General features: G+C 48.7%; 1 protein-coding gene across 1 annotated transcript in view; it reads left to right on the plus strand.

Moving 5' to 3' along the window:
• Abtb2 (ankyrin repeat and BTB domain containing 2) overlaps positions 1-16694 on the plus strand; it is a 153713-nt gene that overhangs the window by 125987 nt on the left and 11032 nt on the right. The window contains 4 exon segments of the mRNA NM_134403.2: positions 9664-9816; positions 11126-11291; positions 14521-14610; positions 15109-15210. Coding sequence (NP_599230.2) covers positions 9664-9816; positions 11126-11291; positions 14521-14610; positions 15109-15210 — 511 coding nt within the window.

Here is a 16694-nt window from a genome sequence, read left to right on the forward strand (position 1 = left end):
CATCCATATCCTCATCCCCACCCATGGGGTCACTCTCTACCTATCAGGAATTTCTCTCCACACATGTTCATCTATGTCCACCTCAAGTTCAACATGTGTTGTTTTCCAGAAATTTGTAGAAGCTCTGTATGTGGTTCAAGTTTGTCGCTTTTCTTCCCTAGACTGCAGGTGATTGGGGAAGCAAACATAGAATGATTTCACTCAGCTATGTTTGAATAGAAATACTCATTTCAAGGTGTTTTGTGAAATATTTTAAAAGGGCACCATCGCTCGCTAACACCAGCTACTCTGTGGCCCCAGGGGTCTCATTTCCTCCATGGCTAGCCCCGTGCAGCAACCACCAATCTTGCTGTTCTCTTGCTGTGGGTTCTGCCCACATTCCCAGCTATCCGCTCCCTGTGGTTAGCTGTCACAAATCCCAGTAAAGTCAAAACTCTAGAGACTTGTAAATTATCAGTCAAATTTATATCGGTAAATTATCACCCCACAAAACATCCACACAATGAACTCAGAGCAAATTGATATTGATATAAACTGCCCACCTAGATCAGATAAATTGTCCAATAATTATCCACCCCTTTTAAGATATTCATAGCCACCTGTGGCTATTTAAAGCCGTGTGGAATCTGGATCTTCTTTCTCTTCTTCTATCTTCCTTCCTTCCTCCCTCTGAATCCGCCCTTTTTAAATATTCCACACAACATAAAGGTCTAGCCCAAAGACTCCACCAGGTAGCTAAATGAAGTTGTCTTCAGTACAACTGAGCCCTGGGATCCTGATGAGGCTACCTTCCTGGTAGAGGCCAATGAGCTATGGCAAGTGCCCACAAGATAAGAGTGCTTGCAGAAGTCCTTGCTTGTGTGTCTTTTAGATGGTGAGAGAATGTAGGTCCTTAGCTGTGTCATGCAAGCATAGAATGAGCAAGTGGGTCTCTGGCATATAGCAGCATTGGGCCCTGTGGATGAGGTGTGACCTATCCAAGAGAACCATACCACACAGGAGTTGGAAGAGGCTTGCTATCACACTCTTACCACCCAGTGTGTGGGTAGCAGTGATACCCTGGCCTGCTGGGTCAGTCACTACCCTCTAGGCAGCAGTGCTGAGACATGCTGGCCAGAGTGGATCTGATAGCCTCAACTATGAAGGCTTAAGACCCTCCCTGCTATGTGGAAAAGAATGTGATGGTGGCCTGCATGTAGTCTCCATTGGCACCTAGACCTCACCCACATAAGATACCACTGGGCGTCAAGGCCAGCCACCAAAGACGGGGTTGTTTTCTCTCCATCATGACTCAAGACTGCATGCTAGCACAACCACATCACCATATCTGCCTCTCCCTCTCCCTGCCTTATCCCAGTATTCTAGCTACTTTCCTAGAGCCACCTTAGCCCCAGTCTGTCTGGTTCTGGGAGGTCCTCATGGGACATGGCCATCTTTTTATCTAGGAATTAATTGTTTTTACCTGAAGTTACCTGAAGCCTTCAGGAGCAAAAGACAAGGAAGTCCTTCTTTATCTTCAGAGTGCAGCTCAAAAATGAATGGGCCCCTAAGAACATGACCCAAGGGCTGAATAGGAAATATGCCCTTTGTTATGAACTCGGTAGATGGCTCCTAATGGAGTTTCTGTGCTGAAGGATGGCAGGAGATGACAGTGAGCCTTAGAAAAATTGTACTCAAGGGAAAAGCCCACAAAATCCCATGCAAATAAAAGAATACAAACCTGGTGAGCCCTGGTAGGGCATGTTGCTGAAAGCATGCCAAGCGGGTGGGTGGGAGGAAATGCCCTTGCAAAACAGGCCATGTGGGCCAGCAGAGGGGCCGCTGTAGAGAAAGATTGTCTAGTTAAGTGTCGTAACACTGTGAGGATGAAGGTCCACTTTACACCTGCACATCCCTGTGTTGGCAGCAGCTCTCCCCTTCTCTCTCAAAAGTGCTCCAGATTGCGAGACATGTTACAGATGCCTTTCATTTCGAGATGGGTCACATCTTGGTAGAATAGAACCATCATTACTTAAAAATATCCCAAAGTAAAAAAATTCATTGATCTGGGCACTATTTCATTTTTGGTTTTGTTTTGTGTTCTTGCGATCCAGTCTGGTCTTGCTACATAGCCTAGTCTAGTGTTAAATTCATTCTGTAGGCCAGATGGTCATTCTTACCACTGTCTCCCAAGTGCTAGAGTTACAGATGTGTGCTCCCATGCCTAGATGCCCAGAGGCTGATCGTGAATATAGACAGTGTGTAATAAATGTTGTTGGATACTGAGCTAAAAGTAAGAAGCACGACGGCTGTGAGGATGCAGACTCACCAGGTCCCAGAGTTCAAATACCATTAGGTAAAGCATGGTAAGTCAGCCAGACATGGTGACACACACCACTGACTAGGGACACAGGGGATGTGGAAGGCCTGCCTAGTCTACATAGTAAGCTCAAGGTTAGCCTAGACTGCATGGTGACACCTTATCAAAGAGGTAAAGGCAGGCAGCAAGATGGCTCAGCAGGTAGGGGCTGCATTCAAGCCTGATGACCTGAGTTGTTAGATTCTTGGGATCTACATGATAGAAAGGACTGACTTTCTATCATACACAGTCACACACACACACACACACACGCATGCACGCATGCACGCACGCATGCACGCACACACATACACATGAATAATTTGTAAAATTAAAGCAAAACAAAAATAGAGCTAAAGGACAAACTGAGTGCTCATGAAATATATTCTTAGAAGGACCTTGGATGGTATTCACTTCCTGGTTCACACCTCAGCTCTGTCACTGCTACATGAATGACACTGGGTCCTCTGTTTGCCCATGTGCAAGAGTACACACTAATAGTGATAGTACCTGCTTTATAAAGTACCTGTGAGGATTAATCAGTGGATGTAAGGGACTTAAAATTACCTGCTCTGTAAAACGTACTCATCGGTGATTGTACCGTTTCATCCTCGTGTCCCAGTGGTCACACAGTTGATTACACATCATTGCTGATGGCTCCTTTGAGACCTGTAGAGCTGCCACTAACGTGAGGCCAGGAAAGGATCGTACCTCATCGTGACTAGGCCACGTTTGAAATTGAAATCAAAATACCATTAAATTTAGTCTGTCAAGGCAACCATCCCAATCCTGGTGGGCTAATACAAGGAGTCACTTGAACTCCGAGGTTCAAGGCTAGCCTGGACAACAGTCTAGCAAAGTGGGGAAAGCCAGACAGGGTGTATACACTTGTAATCCCAGGACTCAAGAGTCAGAGTCAGAAGGATCATGTGGGAAGCAGCATGATCATCTGATCTACAGAGTGAGCTCTGGACCAGTTAGGAGTACATAACAAGACCTTGTCTCAAAACCAGGCAAGCAAGCAAAAAGCAAACAGTACCCTGGAAGCCTGGGATATAACTCGGCGGTAGAGCACTTAACATGTTCAAGGACCCGAGTTCAATCCCAAGCCCCAACAAAACAACAAAAACCTAGAAATCATCACATGTGTAGCACATGTGGCAAGCTTCTTCTAGTTCCTCTAATCTGAACCAGATGAGTTTTAACAAGAAACTGTATCAGCCCCATCCCCAGAAAGCCAAAGCCCTACCTTCAACAGAAGTCACCTGATTCTAAACAGGGATCCTGCTATGATCAGCCCAGTGTTCTGAGGCCGCGAGGCTCAGCCAGGGGGACACAGGCCTGGGGGTCTAGGAAGAGAAACGTGCTTAGCTCTTACTCCAAGCTGAGCCAAACCATGCTGGTTTACCAAGCAATTCTAGGAAAGTAATTAGTCCAAGATGTAAGGCGAACTAGAATCCCTTTCTTTGTGCTGGGTTGGAATGTGACTACAGTAGGACAATATTGGCTTTATTCTACATGGGCGTTTGGCTTGGTTTGGGGCCACAGCAGCTCTGGAAGTCTTAGAGAAACCAGGAAGAAAGCCTCAGGCTGGCACTTCAGAGCCAACCCCAACTCTTCCAGAGAATTCTGTCTGTGGAATCATCACTTGGTGGAAGAATCTGGCGATCTTTGCAACATTTCAATCCTGCTCCCTGCCTGCCCATATGGTCGGATGGAAGGCAAGGGGCAGCGTGCTTTACAGTGAGGTCTGTGGAAAGAGGAACCCGTCCAAGCAGCCCTATAGTTCTACTGGGCCTCCTGTTGAAGGTGGAGCAAAACTGGAGAAACTGAGATCTGAGGCCAAAAAACCACAGTAGCAGTCTCCTGCCTCAGCTCTCAAGCTCCTCTGCTCCTTCTTTCTTAGTGCTCTCAGGCTGTGTGAAGATGGAGAAATGTCCTTGGGAGTAAAACTAAAACTGCTGTCCGTGTTCCTACTCTACCAGCCCATGAGTTGCTGTGCCCTACACACACAAGCAAGTAAACCCCTGGCCCAGCCTCGTGAAGCTGATGCCTCATCTCATAGCCTCGGCCAGTAGGCATCTTTGTTCTTCCCCCAATTCTTCCTGTAAGAGAGTCAAAGGGGTACAGACCTCAGACATCAGGTTGGGAACAGAGGCATAAGACTCTCTCTTGCCCACGGTTAGGGCTACATGGCCTATAGGTATAAGCCAGTGTCCATCTTTTACTAACCTAACTCTTCTTCCAAGGCCCCTTCCCACCTCAAGAAAGAAAGAGCCTCTTTGAGTTAGAGATTAGAGGTTCCCTGTCCTGTGGTGTAAAGACACTGTTTATGGGACTGTTGTCCTGATAGATCACACATGGGCGGGGTAAGCTTTTCCCAGGCTGCAGGGGCCTCTTAAAATCAAGACCTTCCAAAGCTTGTGTGTGTGTGTGTGTGTGTGTGTGTGTGTGTGTGTGTGTGAGAGAGAGAGAGAGAGAGAGACAGAGACAGAGACAGAGACAGAGACAGAGACAGAGGCACAGAGACAGAGACACAGAGACAGACAGACAGACAGAGATAGAGATAAAGACTGATTAGGCACAAATAGCATGCAGTATGTTTTGGGAGCTGCTGATCCCTTAAAGTTGCCCCCTACTACCACATGTTGGTGACCCACAAGCCTCTAGGACTATGATTTTTGTAGTCACCTCTCCTGTGTAAGTCTCTTTATTGCCAAGGCAAGAGTTTGTGCCTCCAGAAACTTTGTAGCTCACTCTCAACATAGTGGTTGCATTTGTTTTCTGTTTTATGAGCTGGGCTTGAGTGGCTCGTGGGCAGCCTGCCTGCAGGCTTACGTGTTTATGCTGGCAGCGAGAAGGCGGGGAGTCAGCTGACCTGTAAGAAGGCTGGAGCTGAGGCAGCCGGATTTCTATTATGTGTTTTCTCTATCAACAGATACTAAAGCAGTAAGAATAGTTAATGTTTATGGAGAACATACCATGTCCCCGATGTTCTTCTGCTAAGCACTTTGTGTATATACTTATAGCTGTCTTGGGAGGTACTCCTATAATTTAGACCCATTTTGTTCATATGGAAATTGTGACTAGAAGAGATGAAGCTACTGGTCCAGTCACAGGGTTTTGATCAGTGGGAAAACACCTGATGCCAGTCAGCCAGCCAGCCAGCCAGCCAGCCAGTCTCCTTCCAGAACCATACATTGTGTCTCTGGTCCGAAGGTACAGTTACTACAGAGTCTACAGGTAAAGAAGTCTTCTGACCATGGAAGAAAGTGTATAAACATTACTCTAACCCCTTCTTTAATAGAAAGCCAGGTCCACAGAGGTCAATGGCCTTCCTGAGGTCCCAGTGCTACTGAAGCCACTAGAACTTTCTTTAAGGGAGGGCACTGCCCATGATGATCCCAGGTCCTCAGGACCCTGATTGATGGATGTGTGTGAAAGCCCTATGCCAGTCAGGGTTCACAGGGACTGTGTGCCATCAGGGCAGAGTTCCAGCCCTGGGCCTGCTGCCGTTTGACAGCTCTGGGCAGTGTTTCCTTACATACCATGCTAGCTGTCTTTTCTGTGCTACAATTAAAAAAACAAAAAACAAAAAACAAACAAACAAAAAAAAACCCCTGACCAAAGGAACTTAGAGATGGAAAGGGTTTACTTCATCTGACAAGTTACAGTTTGTCATGAGGGTAACCAGGTCACGAACTCAAGCAAAAACCATGGAGGAACATTGTGTACTGCCTCCTGCTCGGCTGGCCTTCTTGGTGGGTTGTCCAGACTTACCTTCCTAGGGATGGTGTTGTCCACAGTGAGCTAGGTTCCCCCTCATCAATCATCGATCAAGGCAGTCTCTCACAGACATGGCCACAGGCAAGTCTGATCTGGAAAATTCCACAATTGAGATTCTGTCTTCCCAACTGATTCTAGATTATGTCAAGTTGACAGTGACCGAATCCTGCACAGTGCTACAGGTAGAAGCACGTGCTCTCAAGAGCTCTCAAGAGCGGAAGGAGGCAGATCGTGTGGGTTTAAGGCCAACCTGGTCTATACAGTGAGTTCTGACCCAGCCTGGATTTTAGGGCTTCATAGTGAGACATACACACAACCCCTCTCAAAATAAACAAAAAACTCCTAACCTGCACAAGTACCTGATGTGATGTTTTGAAGCAAAAGTCCTCACATTGTGGCCACCCCTGGGACCCTAGAGACACTTCCCATGAGAATACAGGGTCAAATTTGTTTTTAAAAGAATGTGATGTTCGATTTTCAATTTCATTTTTTTTTTTTTTGCACAATGTCCAAGGGACTTTCCCGAGGCTTTTCGGTGTGATATCGTCACTGTGATAACTTGTGGGAAGTATTTGTGTGTCTTAGCATTTTCTCTGTTTTACTTTTCATTGATATCATAGAAGATCAGTACAAGCCCTTTGAGGGTTTCAGCAACTTTTTGGAGTATGAAAAGGGACTTGAGACCAAAACTATGCAAGAATGGCTACTCTGAGGTGTCAGGTCCCACATTGTCTCAGCAGGCAGATGGCTACACCGAGGGCTTTCCTCAGCCTGACTGGGGCTCCGGCCCTAGGCCTGTCCCTGCAGCCAACTGCATTCAGCACAAAGGGGCTCTCAGCCAACCTCAGCTTTGGGAAGCAGCAAAAACTTGGAAGGGAAAATTGAGAGAGGCGTTGAGGAAGACATCAGTTACCCTCAGCCCTACTCCTCCAGGCCCTTCCAACATGAGGCTACAGCACAGCTGTAGAAACTGGAGTTCTTATTCGGGATTTTCCAAAAGACCACATAGTGCAGGCCTGCTCTTCTCACTGTGCCCAGTGGGCCGGATGGACTGGGAGACTGGAAACAGTATCCTGGAAACCCCAGCCCAAGAGCAGGATGTTACCAAGAAAGCCCATTGATCGCTTTTCATTTTACCTGCCTAAGGACCAGTGGTGGAGAGTGAGGGTGAGTAAGCCATTCGTGGTCTGAAGAGGTTGGTCATTGGCAAGGTTAGCTCTGTTTGGAGACAAGGAACTCACTAATCACCACCTGAGAGGCAGAGGAATAACTTAGATTTCTAGAGTATTAATCAGTGTTCAATTCAGGAAATAGACATCACTTAAAGTATTTTAAATAGGATAGGACTTAATACAGAGAATTAGACACTGACTAAATCACAGAAAGGACTTAGGAAATAAAGTCTAGACCAGGCTTCCAGGAACAGCTCTACAATGTGGAGTTCACCCGTTAGGATCATGTCCACAGCCTCAGGCACAGGGTTTGAGCATTTATGTCCATGGAGAAGTGAGTTAGGACTGAGACTGGGGTCACGAATCCTTTTGGAGATAGATGTTTGCACAACTGCTGTCTGCCTCTAGCACACCAGGGAAATAGAGTCCAGATACAAGAATGCTATAGGAAGAGAGAGAGAGAGGCTCTGTCCCTACTGCACTCTACCGAGTGAGCTGATGGGACACAAGGGGGAAGGAGGATGAGTAAGGGCACCACCTGACTAGGACCTGCGCTTCCTGAACATTCCCTTGGAGCTTGGTTTAGAGCAGTGGTTCCCATCCTGTGGGTCATAGCCCCTTTGGCAACCCTGTATCTCCCAATGTATTTAGATTACAACTCATAAAGTAACAAAATCACAGTTATGAAGCAGCAATAAAAATAATTTTATGGTTGGGAGTCACCACAACACAAAGACCTGTATTAAAGGGTCGCAGCATTAAGAAGACTGAGAAGCACTGCTTCAGAGGCACTGGGAAATCTTAGCTAGAGGTGTAATAGCATAGCTAAGCTTGCTGATGCCTGCAGTCCCAGAATTTAGGAGGCTGAGGCAGGAGAAACACAAGTTAGGCCACTTGGGCTAATAGTAACACACACACACACACACACACACACACACACACACACACACACACACACACACACAATTAATGGCCATACTCTGCTCTTTGCTGTGCAGATAGAAAATCATAAATAACCAGTTTCAGTTTAAGTAAGGCCTTCTCTGTGGGCCTAGGGCTAAGGACATCTGTGAAGTCCCTCTGCGCTGCCCCCAGCCTTGTAATGTAAGAACCAGAGAATTCACAGGTACTTGAGGGGGTTTCAAATGGACAGCAATTAGGGTAGATCTTACAGAAAGTGATAATTCATGAATGGTCATTTTTCCTTCCTAGATTATACAAGTTCCCCCAAATAGTCCCACTTCCTATATGAATCAACACCATGGCCTTGAAAATGAGACGCATCATTATTTTTTTGAGACATGACTCCTGTAGCCTAGGCTAGCCTCAAACTTGCTTTATAGTCAAGGGTAGCCTTGAACTCCTGCCTCCCTCCCTCCCTCAAGTGCTGGGATTACAGGTGTATGCCACCGCCCTTGGCTTCAGATATCATTCTTTTCTTAGCAGAAACATGACGTGGTCTGAGGAAAAACCTGCATATGTTAATGCTAAGTAACAGGTGCTAACTCGTAGTTTTCGCCTGTCAGCAAACTTTGAAAACTTAGCAGTGAATTAGTTAACTGCTTTGACTCTGACGGGTTACACGCATGCTGCACCAGCCTAGGAGCCCTCTGGATTCACGAATGAAAGACACACACATGCCAGCTAATTTTGATATGCCTTGACTAGTTCAATGGCTGGGCATTTCTAGTCTTCTCTCCGGCTAGCATGCATTTCCCTCCAGTATTCCTGGCTTAACACGTTCTAAATCTGTATTTATCTTTGCTGCCCTGTTACCTTCTGGGCAGCTCCCCACCCCCATAGGACCACTTTCCCTTTCTACCTACTTTGCTGGGTGATTTTCTTCTGCAGCTCTTAAATCTGATCCCTCTCCTCCAGGTCATGGGATTCTCTTCTCTTCCCCTCTCTCCCAGTCTCTTGCCTGCACAATCTGAAAAGTCCTGCCTCCATCTTTCCGCCCAGCCATATGGCAATCCTTCATTATCAGTCAAAGCCAGCTGGGGGCAGGGGCCTCAGGTCTGGAAGCACGGCTTTGGGGAACTGAAATAGGACAAAGCATTCAAACCAATTCCCAACAGAAAACCTGTTGGGTCAGGCTCTAGGCTTGGTCAGTACAGAGATGAGAAAGGCATTGTTGCTGACCCTGGGCCAGTCGGGATGATGGGACACATGCCATGCTGGAAGAGAGCTCTAGGGGCTGTTATAGCAGGCCTGGGAGGTTGGGTGGAGAGAGGTAGTAATCACACTGCCCTTTAATGGATGTAGCAAGTCTCGGAAGGCTACTTTCTGAGACTGTGCGCTGAGGGGCCCCCTTCTGTGTGTGGGGAGCACTACACCCAGACCTGACCTCTCTCTGCTGCCTCACAGGCCCTTCATGCTGCTGCCACCACTGATGGAGTGGATGCGGGTGGCAATCACCTATGCAGAACACCGTCGCAGCCTCACTGTGGACAGTGGCGATATCCGGCAGGCAGCCCGGCTGCTGCTACCAGGCCTGGACTGCGAGCCCCGCCAGCTCAAGTATGGAGCCCAAAAGAAGGGGGGTACAACACCCATGTCCCATCACCTATAATACCTCTCTGCTCTTTGCTTCTTCTAGCGGCTGGGTGGGCATCAGAGCAAGGCTGTAGGGCACCTGAGTTACATTAAATGCCACAGCAAGTGTGGGAAGAGATTGTTCTAGGCTGGAGCGCTACCCAGAACACACACACACCTTTGAATCTGGGCTGGAGTGTCCATGGAGGGCGGGTCTGGGGTCCTATTGGGGAAGCTCTTTCCTCCGTCCCTCTATTCACCATGGTTTCCTTGAATCAAACCCTGTGCTGAGCTCTTTGGCTCTATGCCTGCATCCCAGCCACCGTGGCAGCTTTGGAGAGGGTTCTAGAGCCCTGTTACACATGGAGAGACTGCAGGTCAGAGAGGGACAGCAGCCTGTCTGCGGACATATGTAAATTTGAGACCATGCTCATGCCTTCCCACAGTAATCCCTGCTACAGACAGGTATGCTGCAGGAGCTCTGCATGGGTGAGCTCCTCTGGCTATCCCTAGCCCCACCTGACCCGGGGGGTGCTTGAATTTCTGCTCTCTGACTGCGCCCAAGCCATTTCTGTAGACATGCATTTTATAAACTTTGACCTAATTCAAGGATTCAGGTAGGAGCATTTAGAGTGCTCTGATGTGCCATGTATAGATACAGATCTTCTCTATAATGGCCCTTAGTAGGTTGAGTTGATTGTTCGTGGGATTCTAAACCTCTTCCTGTCTTGTCTTTGGTACTCTGGGGTCTTATCAGGCAACCTGAGGAGACACAGGGACAATCTAGACATTGGCAGCAATGCCTACTTCATGAACTGACAGTCAGCCTGCATGTGCTAAGGCCCAGGCCCAGACACAGGCACTAGCTCTGGTCAGCTTTCTCCTCCCCAAGGGAGTCTGAGAATTTGCTCCGACAGTTGACAGGTCTCAAGAGCTCAGTCCACTCACTGCCTTAACCCACATGCAGGGAAGCCGAGCTTTGCAATCTCAGAGGCAGTGGTTCTCAACCTAATCCCTTTGCTATCTTCAAAACATGCACATTATGATTCATAACAGTAAGCCAGATTACACTCATGAAGTAGCAATGAAAATAATTTTATGGTTGGGGATCACAACAATATGAGATCTGTATTAAAGAGTCACAGCATTAGGAAGGTTGAGAACCACTGTCCTAGAGCAAGAACAGAGCAAGGTCAGTCATAGCTGACTTCTGCATGGTCCTCCCACCCCACCAGGCCCAACTGTGCCTTGTGTAACAGTCACACTCACACACCTCTTGGTCTCTCCTGCACAGACCCGAGTGCTGCTTCAGTTCCTTCCGGAGGCTGGACGCTCGAGCTGCTACTGAACGCTTCAACCAGGACCTGGGCTTCCGCATGCTCAACTGTGGGAGAACAGACCTCATCAGCCAGGCCATCGAGGCCCTGGGCCCAGACGGGGTGAACACGATGGATGACCAGGTACCTTTTGCAGACCCTTCTAGGCCAGGCATAGAGAGCAACTCAGAAGTATGCTAGGTCGGGAGAAACAGTGACAGTCCCTGCTTCCTGAGCCTAACCAGGACTTGCTCAGTCAACTCTGGGCCTCAAGCTCCTGACAGATGGCCAGTCTGGGTCCCCCAAACCTCCTGGACAACTGTGGTAGTGTGGATTCTGTTTCCCTGGTTGGAAGGCCAGCAACTGTCCTAGATGAGGCAGGGCTGAGGAAGAATCCAGTGAAGACTTGGATTGTAGACTCGGTAGCAAGCCACGGGACATAATCACTGGCATGCAAATGGGACTGTGTGTGCCAGCCACTCACAAACTCCAGAGAAATCAGGACTGGGGTGACACTGGTGAAGAGAGTAAGAAGCGAGGGGTAGAAGTGCAACTGGAGTCAACAGCACACAGCAGCTGTAGCAGGATGATCACGAGTTCAAGGCCAGCTTAGGCTACATAGTGAATTCAGGGCGAGTCTGGACTACAGACTGAGCTCCTGTCACAATAAAACTGAATGCCGGGGATCTAGTTCATTGGTAGAGTGTTTTCCTAACATGTGCAAGGCCCAGCACCAAAAGGAAAGGGCAGAGGATGGCAAACACATAGAACAAAGAGTACATTAATAGAAGAACCAAGGAGCAAATGAGGGGGAGAGGGCGAGGATGCTGGGGCGAAATCTGGCTTACAGAAGGAACTATTGAAGCACCTACAGGACAAAAGACTCCAGCTCACGCCCACTGCAGAATGTTTATGTGGCACTGTTCAGGGATGTGTTCCAAATGGCACTGTGTGGTTTGGAAGCCCATCCCGAAGCCTGGAGACAGCCAGGCTGCCATGGAGGGTCAAGCCCTGTGTCAGATGCCATGACAGTGCAACCCAGAGACTGGAGCAGCAGATGAAGCAATGGCCGGGAGTGCTCTGTGGGGCTGAAACTGCGGGTGGAGAGAGGGCGGGGCTGGGTGCAGCAGAAGAACAGGGAAACGGTGAGGCAGCTGCCAGCAAGTGTGGCAGGGCTAGGCCTGAGGAGAGTCTGGCACAGCGCAGAACATCAGGCTGGCGTTGGCTGCATGCAGGCACAGACGCACGGCCTCTGGGGGAGCCTTCTTCCTCATGTGCGCCTCCTCAGGGAATGAGTGTTGAAGTCCAGGCTCTTACGCTTCAGGCTTTAGTTTACCACGTCCCAGCTGAGGTACCTTGACAAGATACCCTGCCACCAAAGGGGCCTTGCTTTCCTCTCCTCAAAGGTGGAAGGAATATCAGTGCCTACATGTAGGGCCGTTGGTAGAATTTAACATCAATGCTAGTACGTGTTCACTGTGTGGTTCTTATCAATATGATCATTACTGCGTTGTATTACTGTCAAATGATGATGATTAGCCCTGAAATCTGGTCTTTAGCCCTCTGTATGTGCCTGAGGACAGCATAAAAAAAGTAGCTTCCCTTCTCCAGCTTTGGGCCTGGTTTATGCTCTGAATAAGTACAGATATGTGTAGAAAAAAGTCATTACATACCTGGTATGTGTGTGTGTGTACGTGTGTCTGTGTGTGCGTGTGCATGTATGTGCATATGTGTGTGTCTGTGTGTGTGCGTATGTGTATGTGAATATCTGTGTGTGCGTATCTGTGTGTCTGTGTGTGTGTGTAGTATGTGTGTGTATGTGTGTATGAATATCTGTGTGTGCATGTGTGTGTATCTGTGTGTGTTATCTGTGTGTATGTGTGTATATCTGTGTATGTGTGTATGAATATCTGTGTGTGCATGTGTGTGTATCTGTGTGTGTTATCTGTGTGTGTGTATGTGTGTATATCTGTGTATGTGTGTGTAAATATCTGTGTGTGCGTATCTGTGTATCTGTGTGTGTGTAGTATGTGTGTGAATATCTCTGTGTGTGTGTGTATGTGTGTGTATGTGTGTGTGCGTGTGTGTGTATGTGTGTGTGTATGTGTGTGTATGTGTGTGTATGTGTGTGTGTTATCTGTGTGTGTATCTGTGTGTGTTATCTGTGTGTGTGCGTGTGTGTGTATGTGTGTGTAACTGTGTGTGCCTGTGTTATCTGTGTGTGTATGTGTGTATGCGTGTGTTATCTGTGTGTGTGTGCGTGTGTGCGTGTGCGTGTGTGTGTGTGTGTGTGTGTGTGTGTGTGTGTGTAGTGTGGAACGAGGCTGAATCTCCATCCCGCTGCCACAGGCTTTTCTTTTCTGTAGCTGCTCAGCACCGTTGCTCTCTGAACCTTGGTATTTAGAAACAGATGCATAGGTAAACAGACTGCTCGCCCCATGATTAATCTCAAGCCATTTCCTTATCTCCAGGAACTAGACAAGGATTTATGAGCCAAGAAGATCTTCCCTGCACACAAATAACCTAATAAATAATATCACAGAGCACCAGACAAATGCTTGCCAGGATCCAGCTGTGGAATGCACATTACACCATGGATTTTGCCATCAGACTCCCGTCCGGGAGACAACCCTGCTCACTGCCCATGTAGACACTGCCATGTAGACTCCCATGTAGGGAGTAGACGCAGCTTGCAGCACGCTCTGTACTACTCACTAGCACGAGATATGGTCAGACGCATCTCCACACAGACACTGCTAACAACACACCTACACAACTCATGGAGACCTGGGTTCCAGCCCAGGTTCCAGATCTTGCTTGTTATAGAACCGTGGACAGTTAATGTCCCTTCTCTGTCCCGCACACACACAATGAGGATACAACAGATGCCCTATCCCATAGCAATAGTACAGTGATTACATGAAATACTGCATGTAAGTCACTTCCTACAGTGAAGCCAGGCACTGGCCTGTGATGGGTTGCGTGCAGTATAATGTGGTACTGTTCATTAACTCTCACCCGGAGTTGTAAGATTACAGTGTATGTACTGAGCACTGTGTATACTAATACCTTTCTACAGCCGACCGAGGCACACATTGTTTCTATGCTCTAAGGTAAAGAAACTGAGGCAGAGAGGATACACTGGGCCTGGGATCTGGCTGCAGTGTCTGCCATGTAGGCCATCTAGTTCTCACCCCTGTGCAGTTCACGGTGCTGTGGTAATGCCCCCTGATTAGCCTAGTTCCCTTGTCCCTAAGAGTTCAAGAGGCACTAGACACAGGCCAGCTCCTGAGGAGCAGCTGGGAAGAGCCCTGTGGGATGTGTGATGCTGTGTTCTGTGTCTGACCATTCGGCATGTACCGTTGACTCACAGGGTCTGACACCGCTAATGTACGCCTGTGCTACTGGGGATGAAGCCATGGTCCAGATGCTCATCGATGCTGGAGCAAACTTGGATATCCAGGTAAAAGGAAACCCCAGTCCCAGGCCCTAACCCAGTGAGTGAGAGGCAGGCTTCTCCAAGACCTCCAGAAGCCAGGCTGCATGCGCTACTTAAACTCTGTCAGAGAAAGAGAGGTGGTGGTCAGAGCAAAGAGCACTGTCCTCTGGATTTGGACTGATGAGGGAGATGAGAAGAGAGAACGGCCATAATTCTATTTTCATAGCTCTCGTCCTCTATTGCTAGGCTAATCCCTAGTTGTCCCTGTCTCTGCCTCCTTCTGATGTGCGAAGTGCTCCCCCCACCCCGTCTTCTTTTGCTCAGGTAGACATCACTAGTTGGGTACCCTTTCTTTTGAACCTTGTCCACACAAATGTTCTCAGAAGACATTAACAAACCAATGCAGACACACTTCTGTTAACTTTACCATCCTTGCGATGCAGCCCTTTAGCTAAAGCACCTGTGTCATCAGCTCTGGACAGTCACCTGTCCAGGAAATAGTAATGATTTGTTGTATTTTAGGTCCCAAGCAACTCTCCCAGGCATCCTTCTGTCCATCCAGACAGCAGGCACTGGACCTCCCTGACATTCGCGGTGCTGCACGGACACATCTCTGTAGTGCAGGTGAGCTTCCATGCCGTGCCTCAGCCACAGACACTGCTGAGGCCAGGGCCCACCTGACCAATAAGCTCACCTGACTCACCTCAGGGGAGAGTTAGTGTGGATTGGAAGAGGAGAACCGGGCCTAACCAGGACTCTGTCCTAGCGAGTCCTGGAAGGCCTGGTCTTGAGTCTGCTCGATTTCACACTTGCACCCTCTTCTAGCCAGATGCCCCTCCCTCAGACCTGGCTCTGCATCATGGTGTCCTTCCGCTCCTGTCCCTCCCTGAGAAAGGAGAGATCATACAGCTCACATGTCAAGCTGATCCTCATTGTTGCCCACCTTGGGTTGGGCTGCTATGGCTGGCATCACAGTGAGGAGATGATGGTTCTAGAAGCAAAAGTTGTGGGCAGAAGGGGCAGCAGTGACAAGACACTCAATCGCAGGTCCTGCAGGATTTCACCGACCTGTCCCCTGGGGTGGGTATCACTCCCTCCTCCTCTTCCAGGATAGGAGGCCTCTGTGGGTAGTAAGTCAGGCCTGCCTGTGATAGTCAGTGCAGTCTGGCATGCAGCCAGCCCTCTGTAGGTTGCCCAGTTAGCTACTGCGCCCAGTCTGCTTTGTAGTCACTACCTTCCCAGGCCCGAGCAGTTACTGCCTCCATCCAGGCTGGGCCTGTGGGCTGTGCCCTGTGCTGGCCTGGTGCCCAGTTTCATCCAGTAGGTAGGCCTCCACCCCCACTGCCTTGTCCCGGCAGTGAGCACATCTGGTTTCTGACTGACAAGTCGCCAGCAGATACAGGCCTTCTCTGTGCCCCACACCCTACAGGGAAGCTTGGAATTCACCTGGGCTTTTCGTATCCGGTTGCCAGAGATTTGAGATGTGTCTCCAGGAGCCTGGGAGTGTGCAAAGCAAGCCCCCTCTACAGCAGAATGCAGGCAACACCCCTGCCTCCTCTGACCCCTGGCAAAGCTGTCCTTGCTGGAATGGAGCCACTTGCACACCTGGCTAGCCAGCGACATTCTGCTTCTCCCCGCCCCTTGCCAACCTGGGTAGCCACTGAGCCTCTCCAGTGAGGAGTCCAAACGCTGCTGGTTATAAGCCATCAGTGTGTTGGGCATCATATCGTTTAATCCCAGTTATGCCTCAAGGCAGGCCTCCCCCGCCCACCTTGTAGATAGGGAAGTCTAAAGTTCAAGCCACTCCAGTCAGTGGCTAGTACTGTAGCCCATACTTTCTACACCTGCTACTGCTCGGGGCCTTGTTTCCCTCTAGGGCAGTGATTCTCAACCTTCCTAATGCTGTGACCCCCCAAACCATAAAATTATTTTCAGTGCTCCTTCACAGCTGTAATTTTGCTGTTGTTATGGATCAGAATATAAATATCTGTTGTACAGGACATCTGGTAGACCTGCTGCTGTAGGGATTGTAGGTGACACTTCTGCTCATCTGTGGGAGTTCTCCAGAAGGTCTCGGAGGCTGATTAGTGGGAGAGTATTGAGAAAAG

Source organism: Rattus norvegicus, chromosome 3 (genome assembly GCF_021556685.1).
Source record: "Rattus norvegicus strain SHRSP/BbbUtx chromosome 3, alternate assembly SHRSP_T2T, whole genome shotgun sequence".
NCBI lineage: Eukaryota > Metazoa > Chordata > Mammalia > Rodentia > Muridae > Rattus > Rattus norvegicus.